At 38.0% G+C, this 18,830-nt stretch overlaps 1 protein-coding gene across 1 annotated transcript in view; it reads left to right on the forward strand.

Moving 5' to 3' along the window:
- Positions 1 to 761: 761 nt before the first annotated feature.
- LOC140142345 (uncharacterized) overlaps positions 762 to 18,830 on the forward strand; it is a 33,302-nt gene continuing 15,233 nt past the window's right edge. The window contains exons 1-2 of the mRNA XM_072164315.1: positions 762 to 903; positions 11,956 to 12,425. Coding sequence (XP_072020416.1) covers positions 834 to 903; positions 11,956 to 12,425 — 540 coding nt within the window. The 5' untranslated portion in view covers positions 762 to 833. The remainder of the gene's footprint in view (positions 904 to 11,955; positions 12,426 to 18,830) is intronic.

Genomic DNA, 18,830 nt, shown 5'->3' on the forward strand with positions numbered 1-18,830 from the left:
TATGACCATTTTACTATTAAATACTTTAATTTTAATAAACATCAGTATAATTTTGAGTTCAACGACATGGGTTCATCATGACTAATAATAACATATTTTTAATAAAATTCGACTATGGCATAGTCTACCCCCTCCCCCTCCCACGGAACATACTTCATGAATGCTATGGTGCTCCTATAGACGAATCCAACGAGCCAAGTCATGGTCAGGATTTGGTCGGCCATCTTTGGTTTCCCGCTAGCACCAACCTGGGGTTTTGAGCACCCGATTGTGCAAATAAAAGCCGCCTAACACCTAGAGAAGATGCAAAGACGAGGAGGGTTAATAGAATAATAATATACAATAGAGGTAATCCTGTCGCATCAATTCATACAGAGTCCTTTTGTTCATCCATTTGTACATCTATGAATAGATGCGACGGGATTACCTGCGGAATTATCTCTATTGTATTATTCTATTAACCCTCATCGACCTTCTCTAGGTGTAAGGCGGCTTTTATTTGCACAACTGTTGGAACTGTAATGTGTTGTAAACTTCTTTTGTCTACCTGTGTTTTCGCGGAAGGTGTAAAACGGGTGATGGAATACAGTTTAAAATTTCCGCCAAGGCCGAATCATTACACATTTTGGATGCATTGTAGCGGTCGGGGACCCAACTAAAGGCTGCTAGTCAGGTGTAGGAATGCGTGTATTTGGATTCCTCTATACAAAAGGAGGAATTTCTAGTTGTAGCGAGACGATGGATCCGCCCAGGACAGTTTTCGGGCATCTTTTTAGGCTATTTTATGAAAGTTCTAATTAATTGTACTTACTGTAAACAAATATTTGATGTAGATGTCTCATTTTGGCATGATGTTTTATTTCCCTGCCGACTCAACCATAGTAGAGATAGAGATCGAGATAGGTCAGTATATTATTACCAGGTCCAGGCAGGGTCGAAAATCAGTAAGCTTTCAAGTTCAAGTTCAAGTTCAAGTTCAGTACGGTTAAACACCCCAGGTGGGGAAAATAAACCGGATTTCGGTGTGTGTGCTGCTTTTTTCTTTCACTATTTGTAAATTTCTTGTAGATGTGCTTTGAAAGCTATGGGGTCAGTTATTGCTATTGATGATTCTGGCAGTGAGTTCCATTCGGTGACAGCCCTTGGTAGAAATGAGAATTTGTAGGTGTCCTTTGATGGTTGTGGTGGTATGAAGGCTTTGCTGTGATTATTCCTGGTGGAGCGTGTTACCGGGTGCAGTAGGGTTTGGACCGGGATGGCTAGGTGACCTTCGTAGGATTTCTGGAACTGGCTGAGACGCGATATTTTCCGTCTGGTAGATAGAAGTGGCCACTCCAGATCCGTCATCATGTCGGTGACACTGCTCCGCCTGTCATAGATGTTTTTAACAAAGCGGGCAGCCCTGCGCTGAACAGCTTCAAGTTGGTATATTTGGTCCGCGGTGTAAGGGTCCCAGACTGCAGCGCAGTACTCCATGGAAGGTCGCACCAATGATTTGTAAGCCATGTTCTTGATATCTTCAGTGCATCCCCGTAGATTTCTTTTTATAAAACCCAGTGATCTGTTAGCTTTTGCAGCTACTTGACTAATGTGATTTTCCATTTCATGTTGTTTGAGATGTCTACACCAAGATATGTGTGTGAATTTGTTTGACTAAGAACGGAACCATTTAGTGAATATGTATGTTGTTTTGGTTCTTTGGCATTTGTAACCTTTAAGACAAAACATTTGGCTATGTTGAAATTCATGCACCATGTATGTTCCCAGCTACAGAGTCTGTCAAGGTCCTTTTGGAGTTTGTCGGCGTCTGCGTCATTGCTGATTGTTCTGTAAAGAACACAATCATCAGCAAAAAGTCGGACAGTGGAGGTGATTTGGTCGGGGAGGTCATTAATATATAATAAGAAAAGCAAAGGACCGAGTACAGTGCCCTGCGGAACGCCTGATTTGACATGTACCCAGTCCGATGCATCACCTCCTATAACAACCTTTTGCTTTCTTTGCATTAGGAAGTTAGAAATCCATGTTAGCGTCGGTCCATCCACACCATAATGGGCAAGTTTCAGCAAGAGCCTCTGATGTGGAACTACATCAAAGGCCTTGCTGAAGTCCATTATGATGACGTCTGTCTGTCGCCCCTTGTCGAGGGATTTGGCGAAGTCGTTTGTTGTCAGTATTAATTGAGATTCACACGATCGATTTCGGCGAAAGCCATGTTGATGGTCGGTCAATATGCCATACTTGTCAAGATGTTTCATGACATTCGAATGAATGACATGTTCCATCACCTTGCAACATAGAGAAGTAAGGGAAACCGGTCTATAGTTGCAAGGCTGTGTGCGATCTCCTTTTTTGAAGATTGGAGTTACATTCGCATTCTTCCAATCTTCAGGCAATTTGCCAGTCTCAAGTGATTTCCTAAAGATGGTCGCCAGGGCTGGCGCAATCTCCTTTGCCCCCCATCTTTAGGATGCGTGCGGGCACGCCGTCAGGTCCAGTTGCTTTGTTCGGGTCAAGGTCAGTCAGTAGCTCTTCAATACCATTGATGGATATATGTATGTTTGGCATGCATGGAAATTTTGAACCTGGTATGTGTGGAAGATTATCAAGTCTCTCCTTACAGAACACCGACTCAAATTGATGGTTCAGGATGTCAGCCTTCTTAATATTTTCAGAAACTAGTCTCCCATCGATTTTAAGTGATGGAATACCGAAAGAGTCACGCTTAAGACTCTTAATGAAGGAGTAAAACTTCTTCATTGATACCATACATGTGTCTCTAACATATTGACGGTAATTTCGGCGAGACTCTCTATTAAGCTGTTTACGAAGTGATCGAAAGATCTCCCAGTCATCTGTACTGTTTGAGTGCTTTGCCTTGCTAAAGGCTTTCTTTTTTTTCCTATACAACCGTGTGACATTTCGACTGAACCACGGAGGTTTCTTGTGAGGGCTTACGATCTTTGAAGGGATGTTCCGTTCCATAGTACCCTTGACCCTGGTACAGAAATCATCCCACATCTCATCTACTGTGACCATCTCTGAACAGAGATCTAGAAAATCACTACTAATCTCAGCTAGATCTGACCTTACGGCTGACCAATCTGCTTTGTGGTATGAAAATACCTTCCTGGGTTTAGATTTATTAACTTTTGGGCGGGTATTTATTGTAACCACTGGAATTCCATTGTGGTCACTCATCCCAGGAATAACCCTCACATTTTCGACCAGGCTAGTATTTGACACAAAAAACAAATCCAAAATATTTTGACCACGAGTTGGTTCACGGACTACCTGGTCTAGGCCAAAATCATTGGTTAATTCCAATAATTGCCTACATAACCCAGGTTTTGGACAACCCTGGGTGGTTGACTGTTCCTCCCAATCAATGTGAGAGAGGTTGAAATCACCAGCCAACCATATATTGTGGTCTTTGTTATTCTCTAATTTGGAAAGTGACACCTGTAGCTGTTCTAGTATATCACTTCCCGATTCGGGGGTCTATAAAAGGCACCTAAAAGGATTTTTTTGGAGCCGACAAGCTCTAATTGTGCCCATAATATTTCGCACTCACTGTCCAAGTCTGCACGATGTGACATGATGATGTCGTTTTTCATGCAGATAAAGACTCCACCGTAACGCTTACCATGGTCATCAAGGGGCCTATCTTTTCGGATGACGGAATAATTTGATGGAAAAATTTCACTACTACTTATGTCATCCGACAGCCAAGACTCTGTTCCGATCAAAATATCAGGGCTATTTACGTCCAGACAGAATGCCAGCTCGGCAACTTTGTTACAGACGCTCTGGAAGTTTATGACCATGACTTTGACTGGTTTGTTCTTAGGGAGGGATGGCCACTACCAGTGGTAGTAGGCTTGTCAGACCATCTTGTACGTTTATGAAAACCTGTGTCTTGCATATGCCTAGTTGGAATATGAATAGGTGAATAGCTTTAGCCTTTACTTTACTTGCGTAAAATACACTATTACTATACCTCATAAATATTTATTAGGTAATCCAGACATGTTATTGGTTAATAACGCCAGCGTGAGAGTACAGTATTTTGACTACTTCCCCGCGCCTGTGCAATTACGCGCACGCGGCGCGGGGAAGTGAAAACTTCCGCACCCTACTACTAGTACTACCACACGGTAGGTATCCTAGGTGAATTCAAATTTGCCATCAAATTGCATCGTTTTATATATCAAATTAAAGCCCTTGAGTAAACTAAGCCAAAACTGAAAACCTTTTTTCATAGCACTTTCCGTAGCAAAGTTACATCTTGTCAAAGATTGACTTTCATCAAAAAGATTCAGCTAGCAAAATTCCCCAAAACGGCATTTCGGGGTGTTTCTAGATCTTAGTCTCATGGCGATGGCAGCTTTTTTAATGGAACTGCTATCAAAATCCTCTAAAATTCCATGTGCGACTTGATTATCACCATAAAAATCATATATTTGGGTCAAGTGAAGTATAGAAAACATATTTATGTAGGTTTCCTTCACCCACCTATTCTCGAAATTTCTATGTAAATATGCATTGTGTTGGGGCCCCGGTCTCGGCGAATTCGCTGACTAGTAAATGTGTTAACTAAGGTTTGCCTAGGTTACCTACACACGGTGTCTCGACCCCGCGTATCACCGTTCCTTCAGACGTAGCATTGTGCTATACAACGGCGATTCTGCAGACGCGTTTATCGTGAAAATGGCGTCTGCTGCAGTTATTTTGCCGATATTACCGATGGATTAACACACGAATTTGACATTTTATGAAACAAAATGTGATTTATGGAATGTTAAAAAGAAAATTAGATCAAATTGATTGAACAGAAATCCTCCAATAAAAGCAGGTAAAGCAAAATATTTAAAGCTTATTTACCATGCTGGCAGGCACATTGACTGGTTTGTGTGTTGACTTTTGTTTACGATTTTACCGTGATGTGATAGTGAAAATATTCATGAGGTATAGTAAAACAAATACAACATGTTCCATTTCGGGGAAGTATTCAAAACTACTGGTCCCTCGGTGTTGGATTATTTGACTACGTTTCGTCCGCTGATGCGGTGGGAAGTAGTCAAATCATCCACCCGAGGGACCAGTAGTTTTGACTACTTCCCCTCAAAACATGTTGTATTTGTATAAATACAATTACTGATTGTAATTTGCATGCTAGAATCAGCTACATTGTAGATACAGTCATGAATTTTGAAAGTGATATCATGATATAGGCCTACCAACATTCAACAACATGAACATGATAACGATGATGATGGAAGTACATGAACGGCCTAGTCCTAGTTGTAGTAACTACAAATTTCGGAACATTTTTGAGGACTTGTTCTCAAGTTGTAGGTACTCCCGTAGGGTGCCTCGGCCTCAGGTTTTATTTTGGCAAATTTGCATAATTAGTATAGTAAAATACTCACTTTAGAAACCTGTGTTACTGATGTACCGTATGTCATCTGTGATTGCTAAACTTATTCTATGCATCAGCTTTTGTCCAAAGAAATATTTAAAAAGACGATTTTTGAGCGATTTTTATGAGCAGTGAAAAGTCCACTCCACGACTATGTACATAATGTGAATGGTCATGAATGCACGCTAAATCGCGGCGGCACATACACATAGCTCCTTGGAACTCACGGTTGGAACCGCGAGTTCCAATTATTGGAACTTTGAATGACCGCAAGGCACACCACAGCTGTACTATCAGCTGAATGCGTGGGAAATACAACCAATACAAGATGCAACAGAAGAGGCTTTTCCATACCGTAAACAAACAAGAAATGAAATCCAATGTTAACATATATCAGCACAAGCGACTAATACTGTAGGGGGGTCACATCATTATTTTATCTACAATATAAATGTTTGGCATTAAGTTTTTCAGAAGCATCTTGCAAAAAGATGAAGATAGCAATTTAAATGGTTCAAATTGGATAAAGCGTTTTCGAGTTATGCCAATTTAAAATTTCCGAAAAATTGCTGTTTTTCAGCATGATTTGGATAAAAACGCATGTTTTCGACAATATGGCATGTTTGAAGACTAAAAAATCAAAATTATATGCTTCCTATGTCTGATTTTCACTTTAAGTTGCTGTATAACTGAGTCTTTCAACATAGATATGTCAAGAGGTACATCATTTGCTTCAGTTTTTGAAAAAGATTACTCCAAATATGGACTAAAACACCAAAATCAAGGATCGTCGCACTCTCATTTTAACCCCTTGCAGAATAAAATTGCAGGTTTACGACAATCTCAGATTAAAAATATGAATTGTGAATGGCTGCATTTACACTAAGCCAACTCTAACCCTTGGGTTGAAACACAAAACAACAACAAAAGCTTCATGTGCATCAAAATATTGTGAGAAATTGCCTCCAAAGTGGGAAAAATCTAGAAAATCAAGGAAATTGCCGCTCAATGTAAAAGTGCTACAGAATGAAACAGCAAGTTACGGACACCCTCGGAATAAAAATATCAACTTTGTACATCCATATTCAAGGTAAAACAACTCTAGGACTTCAAGTTGGACCACTGCAGTAGATAACTACACTCCAGAAATGGAAAAATATGAAAACTTCACAAGTAAGGTCAACAATTTCTATATGGGAAAATACACAGGAAAATGGCCAAAAAACAAATGTTTCAATATATTGCCATTTTTAACCCAACATCCTAGAAATTTCTTGTTTACGTCAAAAGAAAGATATTTTGTGGAGATTCAGGAAAAAGGAGTCTCAATTTGATTGCACATGTGGCACACAGTAGGGTAACTCATCATCTACAGTCATCATATCAAAATTTCACCCTTGGACGGCGTTTCCTATGGGAAAATACACACGTTTCGGGCACAATAACATCAAATTTTCAAATTTATCGTAGAAAAAAAACAAGTTGTGCCAAAATAAAGATACATTTCTCATGGTTCAGAAAAAGTAACTTTAAAATTCACTACATCGTTGGCACCGGGTCGAAAAACTCACTTTCTAAAGGCAATTTCTTAATTTCTTCTGCGGATCCAGACACTGGTCTTTGCTGATAAATAATCGGGTGCTTTCACAGAGCCGCCGTGTAAAATTCAAAAGGTCAATAGACCTAAAAATATTTTTTTGTAACTACACATATACTAAATAAATATTTCAAAATGTTTAGGTCTGTATGAAGAAAACAATTTGATATTTTTTTATGCTCAAAACATGCCATTGTTCATTTATGGGTCGTATGCAGACACATAATGAGCAAATGTGTGACCCCCTACTAATAGCCTATCTTTAGTATTGATGCTTTCAGGCTTTTAAAATGATAGCAAGAAATGGAAATCGCCCCAAAAGGAAATATTTAAATCGTGAAATTGATCGCCACCACGTCTTAATGGATTCACATCCTCCGGCGGAAATGTCAAACTGTCAATTACAACGTCTACTAGTACTAGACTGGTTTTTAAATCCACTCTCATCAAACTAATCAGTACGGTAATCAAAACTGTAAACTACAATTTTATCCAAGAAATTAAAAGAAGAAGTACGGTACTAAATATTGCTTAGTTTCAATGATGCTTACCGGTCGAGTTGCCTTGATGGTGTATTTCCAATCATTTTGCAACGTGGCTGAAAAATATTTCCAAGACGTGAATGTCGCCATTAAGCATGGCCTGGTAACCTGGATAAAATTTAACTCAATCGATCGTCCAATCCTAGTTCATCTGAGTGATTATGTGGTTTGCCGAATGAATGGAATCGGTGTCGGAACAAGGATTGTTACTTGTAAACAAATCGTTTCGCCGGCACGTTTCAGGAAATTAAATTTACAATCTTTTGATAATCAGTTAGGGATCGTTTTATTTTAACCTCTGGCATGAGAGATTGAAAATGTGGGTTAAAGATCAAGGATACACCCATCGGATTGGACGTTCAAACAAGTCAAAGAAAAAGTGGTGAAAAAACAGAGCAAGACTAACACCAAGAAAGACAGTAAAAATCAGTCCAAGGGCTTGTTGTGATCCCATACGCAGAGGGACTCGCAGAGAAAGCCAACAGAAGCTTCTGAAAACACGGTATAGCTACAGCTATTAAACTGAACACCACCCTCTGCAAAATGCCAGACCTTCATTTTTAAGGAGCTCTACAGCTCTGGAGCTCCTCAGAGAGCTCCTGAAAATATTTCAGGAGTGCAATTTATCAAGCTCCTCATTTCTTGAAAATATCATGTTTTAAATGCTGGACATTGTAAATTGAGCTTCTTGTTGAGCTCCATAATAAAGTCAGTAGAGTGATTAATAGACTAGAGCTCCAGCAGTTTCTAAAAATGAAGGTCTGACTTAATGCTAGTCCATCCTTAAGATAAAATCGATCCTCTCAGCACCACCAATTGTGTATACGAGATACCGTGCGCGAACTGTAAACATTCCTATGTCGGTGAAACAGGCTGCAAATTTGAAACAAGACTTAGTGAACACCAAAAAGAAACTGCCAGGGTGTCTACAACCAAAACGAACTACACTCGTCAAACTCGCAAGCAATCGGCGAGTTTGACCATAGCGGATCATGCGGTCCAACAAAATCATGTCATTAATTGGGACAATGCTAAAATTCTTTGTAAGGAGGATGACGCCAACACAAGAAGAATCAAAGAATCCCATTTGGATCAGGAGACGAGGTCCCAACATCATGAACAGAGATGAGGGGGCTCATTTCCATAGTCACATGTATGATCCTCTCCTGGCTGATAAAACACCCTCTTCATTCGGGATACGTCCAACCGGAAGTAGGATCTACATTTTTTGTACAACCATTCTGATGATGCCTACCGACCATGATAGGCGAAACCGTCAATATCGAGTTCCATTTTGGTTTTGTTCCAATGAAATCTTTTATAATGCTTACTGTGCAATCACCGTTGGCATGCTGCAGAACTTCTGCTTCTACTCTACTCTACTGTAATACTTGGCATATTTATTTATTTTATTTATTTATTTAAACTTTCTTTAGGCAGGGTAGCCCCTTCAATGACAAAGCACTGATTTCCAAGGAGGCCCTGCAAGTACATAACATAGTTAAAACAACATAGTAAAACATAACATAATTAATACAATACAGCAAAATGTGAGATGCAGATTTGTACAATGATAATATAAATTAAAACTAATTTACATGTCATCACCATGTACAGTGATAACAACATTTTACAAAAATATTATTTCAAGGCAGGTTTTACAAATGCAGCATTCTTAAGTTGGAAAATACTCATGTTATCAAAGTTATTACAAATACTAACAGGAAGATTATTCCAAAGTTTAACTGCTCTCATTTGGAAAGTGCGCTTACCAGCATTATTATTCCAAGATGGTTCATGTAATAAATTAAAAGTTTGACTTCTGGTACCTTTTGAATGAACAGAGTGCATGAAGGTAAACTGAGATGAAAGATAAGATGGAGCAGTACCTTTAAGACATTTAAAGATTAGAGTTAACATGTGATTATTCCATCTGTCATTTAGTTTAACCCATTTCAAAGAGTTCATCATCTCATTAATTGGACATCTTGGGTCAGCAGACAGGATTATACGTGCTAATCTGTTGTGAAGAACTTGAAGTGCACTTGAGAGCTCATTTGAACAATTAGACCAGACTGGACTACAGTAGTCAAAGTTGGGCATAACAATAGCATTTGCAAGCATAATTAGGATATTATTAGGAATATAATATTTAACACGTTTTATAACACCACATCTTTTGGAGATATCTGCTGACAATTTACTTACATGTTCTGACCAAGACATAAAAGAATCAAAAACAACACCAAGGTATTTGAATTGATTAACACGCTCAATATAATCATTGTTGTAATACAAAGTGATATCATTAAATTTATCAAGAATATGACGTGTACCAAACACCATGAATTTAGTTTTCTTTACATTTAAAGTAAGATTGTTAGTTTGAAACCAGCTAGCTATTTTAAGTAAGTTTGATTGAAGCTCAGATTCAAGAATAGTTGGATTATCAGAAGTACAAAGAAGTGTTGTGTCATCTGCGTACATAGTACATTTACAGGTAACATTATTAGGAAGACTGCATAGTCCATCAACCTGCCAATTCATGCACAGGTCAATGTAGTTTGATGTCTAAATTAATCTTGAAGTGAGCTCTTTTGACTATTCATTAATGTTCAGATCATCCAATTTGCTCTTAAAACATGAAAAATGTTAACCTCCGGAATGTTATGGATCTCTGCCGGCAGGAGGTTCCATTCTGCTTGTACATGTAGTGCAAGCAGGGTTCACAGGTTTTTGCCACGGTTTTAACCACTTGGCAAAAACAGTTTTTGCCAGTTTTTCATCTCATGAAGTTACAAAAATAAGTTCCCGAGTGTAACAAGGCCAGATTTTGTAATTATAAGCAATATATTAAGATATTAAAGGCATGCGTTTTCATTGCTCAAGTGCATTTAATCGAAATGTGGCATGTATCAAATTCATTTTTCATTTTAAGGACTTGATGAGACAAAAAATATGTTGAATGATTCATTAAAAGTTGTGTGTTTATGAGCTTTCTGTGTCACCTTAATAATTGAGTGACTATATGTGAGTTTTTGCCATTTTTTGCCATTTTTGCCGGTTTAAACCAGGCAAAAACTGGCACCAGGTTTTTGCCACTTTGCCGGCAAAAAAAGGGTTTTTGCCGGCAAAAACCGAACCCTGAGTGCAAGGGTAGAGCAAGTATTTCCCTTGGCATGCTTGGTAACAATTCTGAAAAGCTAATGTATTTAAAAGATGAGGTCCATGTGAGTTTCTAGTTTCGCGATTGGATGTTGAACAGCTTCTGATGGTGCCAAGTTGTGAACTTCCTTGACCTTTATTGTGATTTATAAGTGGAGTTATTTGGTATGACGGTTTTCTAACGTTTCCCATTTGAGATTAGTCAGCATCTTTGTGACACTTGATTTACTACATTACATGTACAGAGATCTTTTTGAATGCAGCATGCAGCACGACATTGGATTTTCTCCAAAGTAGCTTTGTAATGTTGGAGTTCTGATAGGGATCCCAAATTATCTCCAGATAGGAGATAGCACCTCAATACTCCAATGGTGCCATTTAAATCATAATTCCCTGGGCTTGTATCGTTTACTTCCAATTGTCGCGTATATTAATTTGTGTCTCACAATGTCTTATGCCCTGCTAGGGTGAAGCATATAGGTTGCCTCCTTCTTCATTATTTAATATTATAATTGGCTGCTGAGACACAATGACACTGTTATCTTGGGGACTTAAGTTGAGATTGCCCGATTGTGAACTCGGGTAGTACAGTGCAGTGCTGTACGGTGCAAAAACTGATTGAGGAGCCAATGGCTCTTAACTTTATAAATTTAGGCGCCCAAATTTTGCTCCCAGGTAAAAAATCTGAGGTGCCAACGTAAACTGAACAGCCACGTGTGTTGAATGCTCATAACTGCTGTACTCTGATCTACATATTCCCATCATGGACGTACTAAATAAGATTTAGCACGTCCATGTTCCCATTGAATGCTACATACTTCATACGCAGCATGTACAGTGTTGGCCTATATGTTTTCCAGGAAGTCCCCATTGAGACATGATGATCAATGCATATATTCATAGCATACATTCGTACTCTTGTATGCTACATTACATACATGTTTTGTTTTTGGCGATTAAAAGCTTCAGCAGTTGGTCGCCATTGGCACCAGGGATTGAATATTTAGTCGCCATCAGCAAAAATCTAGTCGCCAATGCGCCTAAAATGGTCGCACCGTACAGCACTGGTACAGTGGTTAGACTCGAGACCGGTAATCCAGTGACCAGGTTTCAATCCCCACTAAGTCCCGATTGTGAACTCAGGTAGTACAGTGGTTAGACTCGAGACCGGTAATCCAGTGACCAGGTTTCAATCCCCACTAAGTCCTGATTTTTTTATCTTTAAACAGACACGGTGGAAAAGAAGAAGCCTGAGAGCCAGAAAAGAAAGAGGAAATCGCCCTCTGGTAATCGCTGTGTACTAGGCAAGTGTGGTATGACCTCAAAAGATGGGTTCTCATTGTATACCCTGCCGGAAAAACCTGCATCTATCAAATCGGAGTGGGTACGTTTCATAAGAGGAACGAGGGGATTTAAGTTTAACCCCAGTGATTATGTAAGAGTATGTGTTTGCAGTGGTCATTTTAAACTCGACCAGTTTGAGGAAAGCCAACTACGAATGTTTAAATTGGGACTCCGCAAGAACCCACCAGCACTGAAGGAAAAGGCTGTTCCTTCGTTGAAAAATGAAACATTTGCCAATCCCTTTCCACCAGAGTTCTTCGATAGGCCTGGTACCAATTCTGACATCACTCCAGCAATAGCCATGACTACCTCCACTGCAAAGAAAAGAAGAATATCAACTTACACACATCAAAAGGTTGGTTTTAACTTCTATTTTTGTTCATGTAGTACGGTAGTTCATAAAGTTCTGGAATTAAATTTTGGAATTTATAACAGTATGAGCAGTATAATGAGTCGAATGCGAGACGTCTCACCCCGAAACCTATTCGCCCCAAAAAAGTTCACCCAATACACATTACATACCACGACCAGTTCGCCCCAATACACGTACATACCACGACCAGTTCGCCCCAATTGACTCACCGTGTATAACGTTGCCGTAGCGTGCATAGTACTAGTAGCCTAGTGTTAAACATGATGTAAATTACTTATAAATCGCCAGTGTAATAATTTATATAATATATGGCAAAACAAAACATTATATAAAAGAAAATAAAAACAACAAAAAACTCTTACTCTTGCGAGTTTTGTGTATTTTTATTTTACCGACTCAAACTCAGTTAAAATAAGTTTGAGATGTTCAAAACATTCAAAACTTGCAGTCCTATAAACATATTAAATCAGAGAAGATCTTCTTTGACATAATGAAACTATTAAAAGGACTGAAAAAAAAATATATTTGGCAATTTTGCGTACAACTAGCAAAACAAACGCCAGCAGCAGCTTTGAGATGTTTTGTGTGGGTTCCGTGCTGTGCACCCGGGCTGTGCACTGACTTTTGCCCGCTTTTTGCACCGCGTGTAAGCGGCGGATATTTGCTGCCACTTCCGCGAAAACGCCGGGTGTGATATGTGTTCAATCCTGGTTCAATCAATGGTACCATGACCAAAGCACGCAAAAGTGCCAGAACACACCGACGGCGTACCTTGCTTGACAAGTCCCCGGGCCCGCGGCCGTGTGCCTTACACACTGATGTACGATCGATTGCTTGACAAGTAGGCCTAGTATGCTCTCAATTTGATTAAGACCCGGAGGTAGTGCCACAAAGAAGAAAAATGCAATGATTTTGTTTGCAAAACTGGTTAAAGTCCAGTATTAATACGATTTCTGTCAAATTTTAATTTGGTTATTCTTTGCCAAATATTATTATAGTAACAACTGTCAGGAAAGTTTTCTGGTCATTCTAAACTGTGATGTTCTAAAATAATCAAAGATATAACAATTTTTAAATATTAGTCTCAGATAATTATATATTCATCCTCATATAGCTTGATATGCGCGTTACAACTCTTTACAATAACTTATTATTATATATATCTTTAATTGAAATGCTATTATTTTAATTATATAATCATAATTTTATAATGTTTCAGATATATTGTACATTGTAATTGACAGTTATCATGATTCATTTTGTTCTTAATTTCTGCAACTTGCCTGTCAATCACAGACTAATTATAATTACATTGGCCGTGCGACATTTACGAGAGAATAAAATCATTACATGTTCAATTCGCCGGCTGATCCGCCATGAGCTGTTAGGGCGTGTGGTGGTGAGCCAACGACATGTAATCGTTAGTGCACGCTGGTTCGAATCCGAACGGTTCTGATTTTTTCTCTCCTTTATTATAATGCCAGTTTGTCTGAGCTCCATTTCTTTAACAGACTAATTATGATTGATTTAAACACCACGGGACATCTTACATTGTACGATGTGTCCTAATCCTCTCAATATGCCAACAATTTGAAGGCGGGATGTTTTAACTCGATGATGTTAATACAAATGTCGGCCTTATTTTATTGATTTATATTATACGCTAATACATAAGCTGGCATAATTATTCCCGGAATATCATGATTATATCGTTATGAACACGACAGAGTGCCGAATACGCAAAATTGCTGTTCTGAGTAAACGCCGCGGCGTTTGAAAATCTTGGTACCATGCTCGACCAATGGGCTCAATCGATCCAATTTTATATCACAATTTTGCCCCCGAAATACCAATGACCGCAATTTTTGGCAAGCTGAGAGGGGGCAAGCAATTTTTGGCACGAATTCATGGGGCGCCTTTTAATAAAACGCTCTAAAAGGCTTAGGAAAACAGTACGGAAACGCTTAAAAATGCAAATTGTCCTGCTCGCTGGGCTCGCAACATACATCTAGACCATTTAAGGTTTGCAATTTGGGATCCCAAAAATTTGACATGTTCAAGGGGGGGGTAAAGAATTTTGGCGAGCCGAGAGGGGGGGAGCAAGCGATTTTTGGCGGGCCGAGAGGGGGGGCAAGTGATTTTTGGTGAGCCGTTTGGAAATTTTACCCCGGGGGGCTCATAATTATTGCACAGCACCTAAATACGTTACACAAAATTGTTCCATTAATTGGATTTTTTACCCATGGTAGCTCCAATATCTTAAAAACATAATTAATTTGGCAGAGTTCAATGTAAGCTTTGACATTTTTAAACATTAAATAGGCTATCGCCCTTTTTTTTACATTTTTAAAGTAAAAAAAAATTTAAGAAGAAAAAGTTTGTTCTCAGAGAATAAATAAATTGAATATCTCTTGTGTGAAATATTGTATTAGGCCTATATTAAAGCCACGATTTCTCCGTGAAACGGAAAAATTCACGGAAATCGGGGTTTGCCCACGGAAATTTGAAAATGCCACAAAATTGTAAAAAACTGTGTAAAATGTCTAACTGTTGTGTTGATTTGCAAAATAAAACAAAGAAAAGTGATTATTTGGCAGTAATCAACCATTAAACAACCCATTTTAGCATTAATTCTAGGCCTACTACAGTAAAGGGTAATGCAAAATACACTTATAAAACATGTTTGTTTTCAATTTTCAGTGCTTTATAATTATTGGAAAATGGAAAATCACGGAAATCGTCCAATTTGTAACACGGAATTTTAATTTCGTAACAGGGTAAGTCCATATGATATCAAGGAGGTCCCCACCTGACCCCCTCAGATTTGCTTTATATTTTAGTCATATGTTGTACCTGTAAAAATATTAAAACCTGCAAATTTGAGGTCTGTAGCTCTTACGGATTTTCTGTGGCAGCCATTTAAAGTTGGAGTATGGGGGTCTAAATTTGGACTCAAAAGTTGCCCTTTAAATAAATGTCATCTTTGGGAGTCTGTGACTTCTTTACAAAAAGAGAGAGGTCTGAAACCTTGTATACACACTAACTGCATGCCCAATTTGTCAAAAAGTAAAAAAAAAAAAATTCGTAATTGCGCGTTGTGTCACGGGGTCATTAAATATGCAAGAAAAAATGTAATGTTTTGTAAACTGGCAAGTTTAGCCCCTCTAAATTCACATTTTTTGTCAGATTAATTATTTTTTGTTGTCACTGATGCTAAATATAGGATAAATACAATACATATCCAAAAAATTGAGGTCACAACTCATTTACATTTCGAACAGCGCCCTCACGAAGATGAAATTTATTGCAAATTCAACATTTTCAGGAGGTCCAAAGTCAATGTGGTCCACCTTCAAAATTTATAAAACATTTTTTTTATATGACTACTAGTCTTAAATTACAACTTTGCAAAGTCCCAGTAATTGTCTAGGTTGACTTCATATAAAACGACAAGCCCAAAGTTGACCATTTTCTTATGATTGCATGTACTGCAAATGTGCCGAATTTGGAAGGCTTAAAGTCAAATTGGCCCCAATATTGAAAATAAACTGGAAATTTAAGTAAATAGGGCCAATAACTACACATCTAGTCATTTATTTTCAATATTGTGGCCATTTTGACTTTTAAACCTTCCGAATTCGGCACATTTGCAGTACATACAATCATAAGAAAATGGTCAACTTTGGGCTTGTCGTTTTATATGAAGTCAACCTACAAAATTACTGGGATTGAGCAAAGTTGTACTTTAAGACTAGTAGTCATATAAAAGTGATGTTTTATGAATTTTGAAGGTTGACCACATTGACTTTGGGCCCCTGAAAATGTTGAATTTGCAACTTAAATTTCATCTTTGCGAGGGCGCTGTTCGAAATGTAAATAAATTGTCACCTCTATGTCTTGGATATGCATTGTATTTGTCCTATATATCGCATCAGTGACAACAAAAAACAATTATTCTGACAAAAAATGTGAATTTAGTAAAACATTAATGTTTTGTATACTGGCAAGTTTAGCCCCATAAATTCAAAAAATGTGAATTTAGGGGGGCTAAAACATTAATGTTTTGTATACTGGCAAGTTTAGCCCCATAAATTCACATTTTTGTCAGAATAATTGTTTTTTGTTGTCACTGATGCGATATATAGGACAAATACAATGCATATCCAAGACATAGAGGTGACAATTTCTTTACATTTCGAACAGCGCCCTCGCAAAGATGAAATTTAAGTTGCAAATTCAACATTTTCAGGGGCCCAAAGTCAATGTGGTCAACCTTCAAAATTCATAAAACATCACTTTTATATGACTACTAGTCTTAAAGTACAACTTTGCTCAATCCCAGTAATTTTATAGGTTGACTTCATATAAAACGACAAGCCCAAAGTTGACCATTTTCTTATGATTGTATGTACTGCAAATGTGCCGAATTCGGAAGGTTTAAAAGTCAAAATGGCCACAATATTGAAAATAAATGACTAGATGTGTAGTTATTGGCCCTATTTACTTTAATTTCCATTTTATTTTCAATATTGGGGCCAATTTGACTTTAAGCCTTCCGAATTCGGCACATTTGCAGTACATGCAATCATAAGAAAATGGTCAACTTTGGGTTTGTCGTTTTATATGAAGTCAACCTAGACAATTACTGGGACTTTGCAAAGTTGTAATTTAAGACTAGTAGTCATATAAAAAAAATGTTTTATAAATTTTGAAGGTGGATCACATCGACTTTGGAACCCCTGAAAATGTTGAATTTGCAATAAATTTCATCTTCGTGAGGGCGCTGTTCGAAATGTAAATGAGTTGTGACCTCAATTTTTTGGATATGTATTGTATTTATCCTATATTTAGCATCAGTGACAACAAAAAATAATTAATCTGACAAAAATGTGAATTTAGAGGGGCTAAACTTGCCAGTTTACAAAACATTACATTTTATCTTGCATATTTAATGACCCCGTGACACAACGCGCAATTACGGATTTTTTTTTAACTTTTGACAAATTGGGCATGCAGTTAGTGTGTATACAAGGTTTCAGACCTCTCTCTTTTTTGTAAAGAAGTCACAGACTCCCAAAGATGACATTTATTTAAAGGGCAACTTTTGAGTCCAAATTTAGCCCCCCATACTCCAACTTTAAATGGCTGCCACAGAAAATCCGTAAGAGCTACAGACCTCAAATTTGCAGGTTTTTAATATTTTTACAGGTACAACATATGACTAAAATATAAAGCAAATCTGAGGGGGTCAGGTGGGGGACCTCCTTGATATCATATGGACTTACCCAACATGGAGAAATCGTGGCTTTAGCTAGTATATTATGTTGTAAAAGAATTAAATGGGAAATATTTTCCATTTCGAATTATAGCGGAAAGAAAACACATTCGGATTTATGCGCGCAAAAGTAACATTTTCCAATTCCGCGCTCAATTCTTTTATTCTGTTCAATACTGTTCATGAAGGTGTGCGTTGTGTAACTTGGGGTGGAGGGTGTATAAAAATAGTTGTTTTTAAAAGGTTTAGTATGCCTGCAACGTCAGAAATCCCATTCTTGCATGAAAAGTAGCCTATACATTACCGGATACATTACCATGCATGAAGATATAATAATGTCTATAATACATGCTGCATGCATGGAAGACACCATTTAATATCATGAGTAGGCCTAATGTTGGAAACTCCATTCTTTCATACCAGAAGTTCAGCTTTTTCCTCTGGTCTTAAATTAAAATAAATATCTTGTTGTTTTCTTTGGTTTTAGATTTCAATAACATTTGTCAAAGTGATTTTCCATTTCTGCGCCAAATTTCAAGTTTGAGCATATGGGTGACCGATCATGACGATGTGTGTTGTGTGTGTGTGGGGTGGGTGGGTGTGGGGGGATACCGGGTGTGGTTGTATAGAGAATAGCTAACCAAGCAAAGAAACAAAATTACTTGGGAAAGATTTTCCATTTTGAATTATTGGAGAAAGAATTCAGATTTATGTGCGCAAAAGTGACATTTTTCATTTCCGCGCTCAATTCTTCTAGTATTTCAGTGTGTTTATACTGCTGAATGAAGGTGAGCTTCAGTATGTGGGGGGGGGGCGTGTGGGCGGATGTGGGTAAAGGAGCTCGTTACTAATAATATTTTGCCAAAGGATAACCAAATTAAAATTTGACCGAAATCGTATTAAAGGGGCATTTCGTGATCCACAGCCTCATCCCCCACTTTTCTCAAAAAAAAGTTGAGATTTTTATATCACTGGAAACCTCTGGCTACATAATGTTTATGTACAAAATATTTCTTGCAGATTAATTCGTTTTGCAAAGATATCGTGAAATTTGAATTTCGTTCTGGTGCACCAGAACGAAATTACAACGCATTGTCTATGGAGCAGTGTAA

The sequence above is a fragment of the Amphiura filiformis genome, chromosome 20 (assembly GCF_039555335.1).
Source record: "Amphiura filiformis chromosome 20, Afil_fr2py, whole genome shotgun sequence".
Classification (NCBI taxonomy): domain Eukaryota; kingdom Metazoa; phylum Echinodermata; class Ophiuroidea; order Amphilepidida; family Amphiuridae; genus Amphiura; species Amphiura filiformis.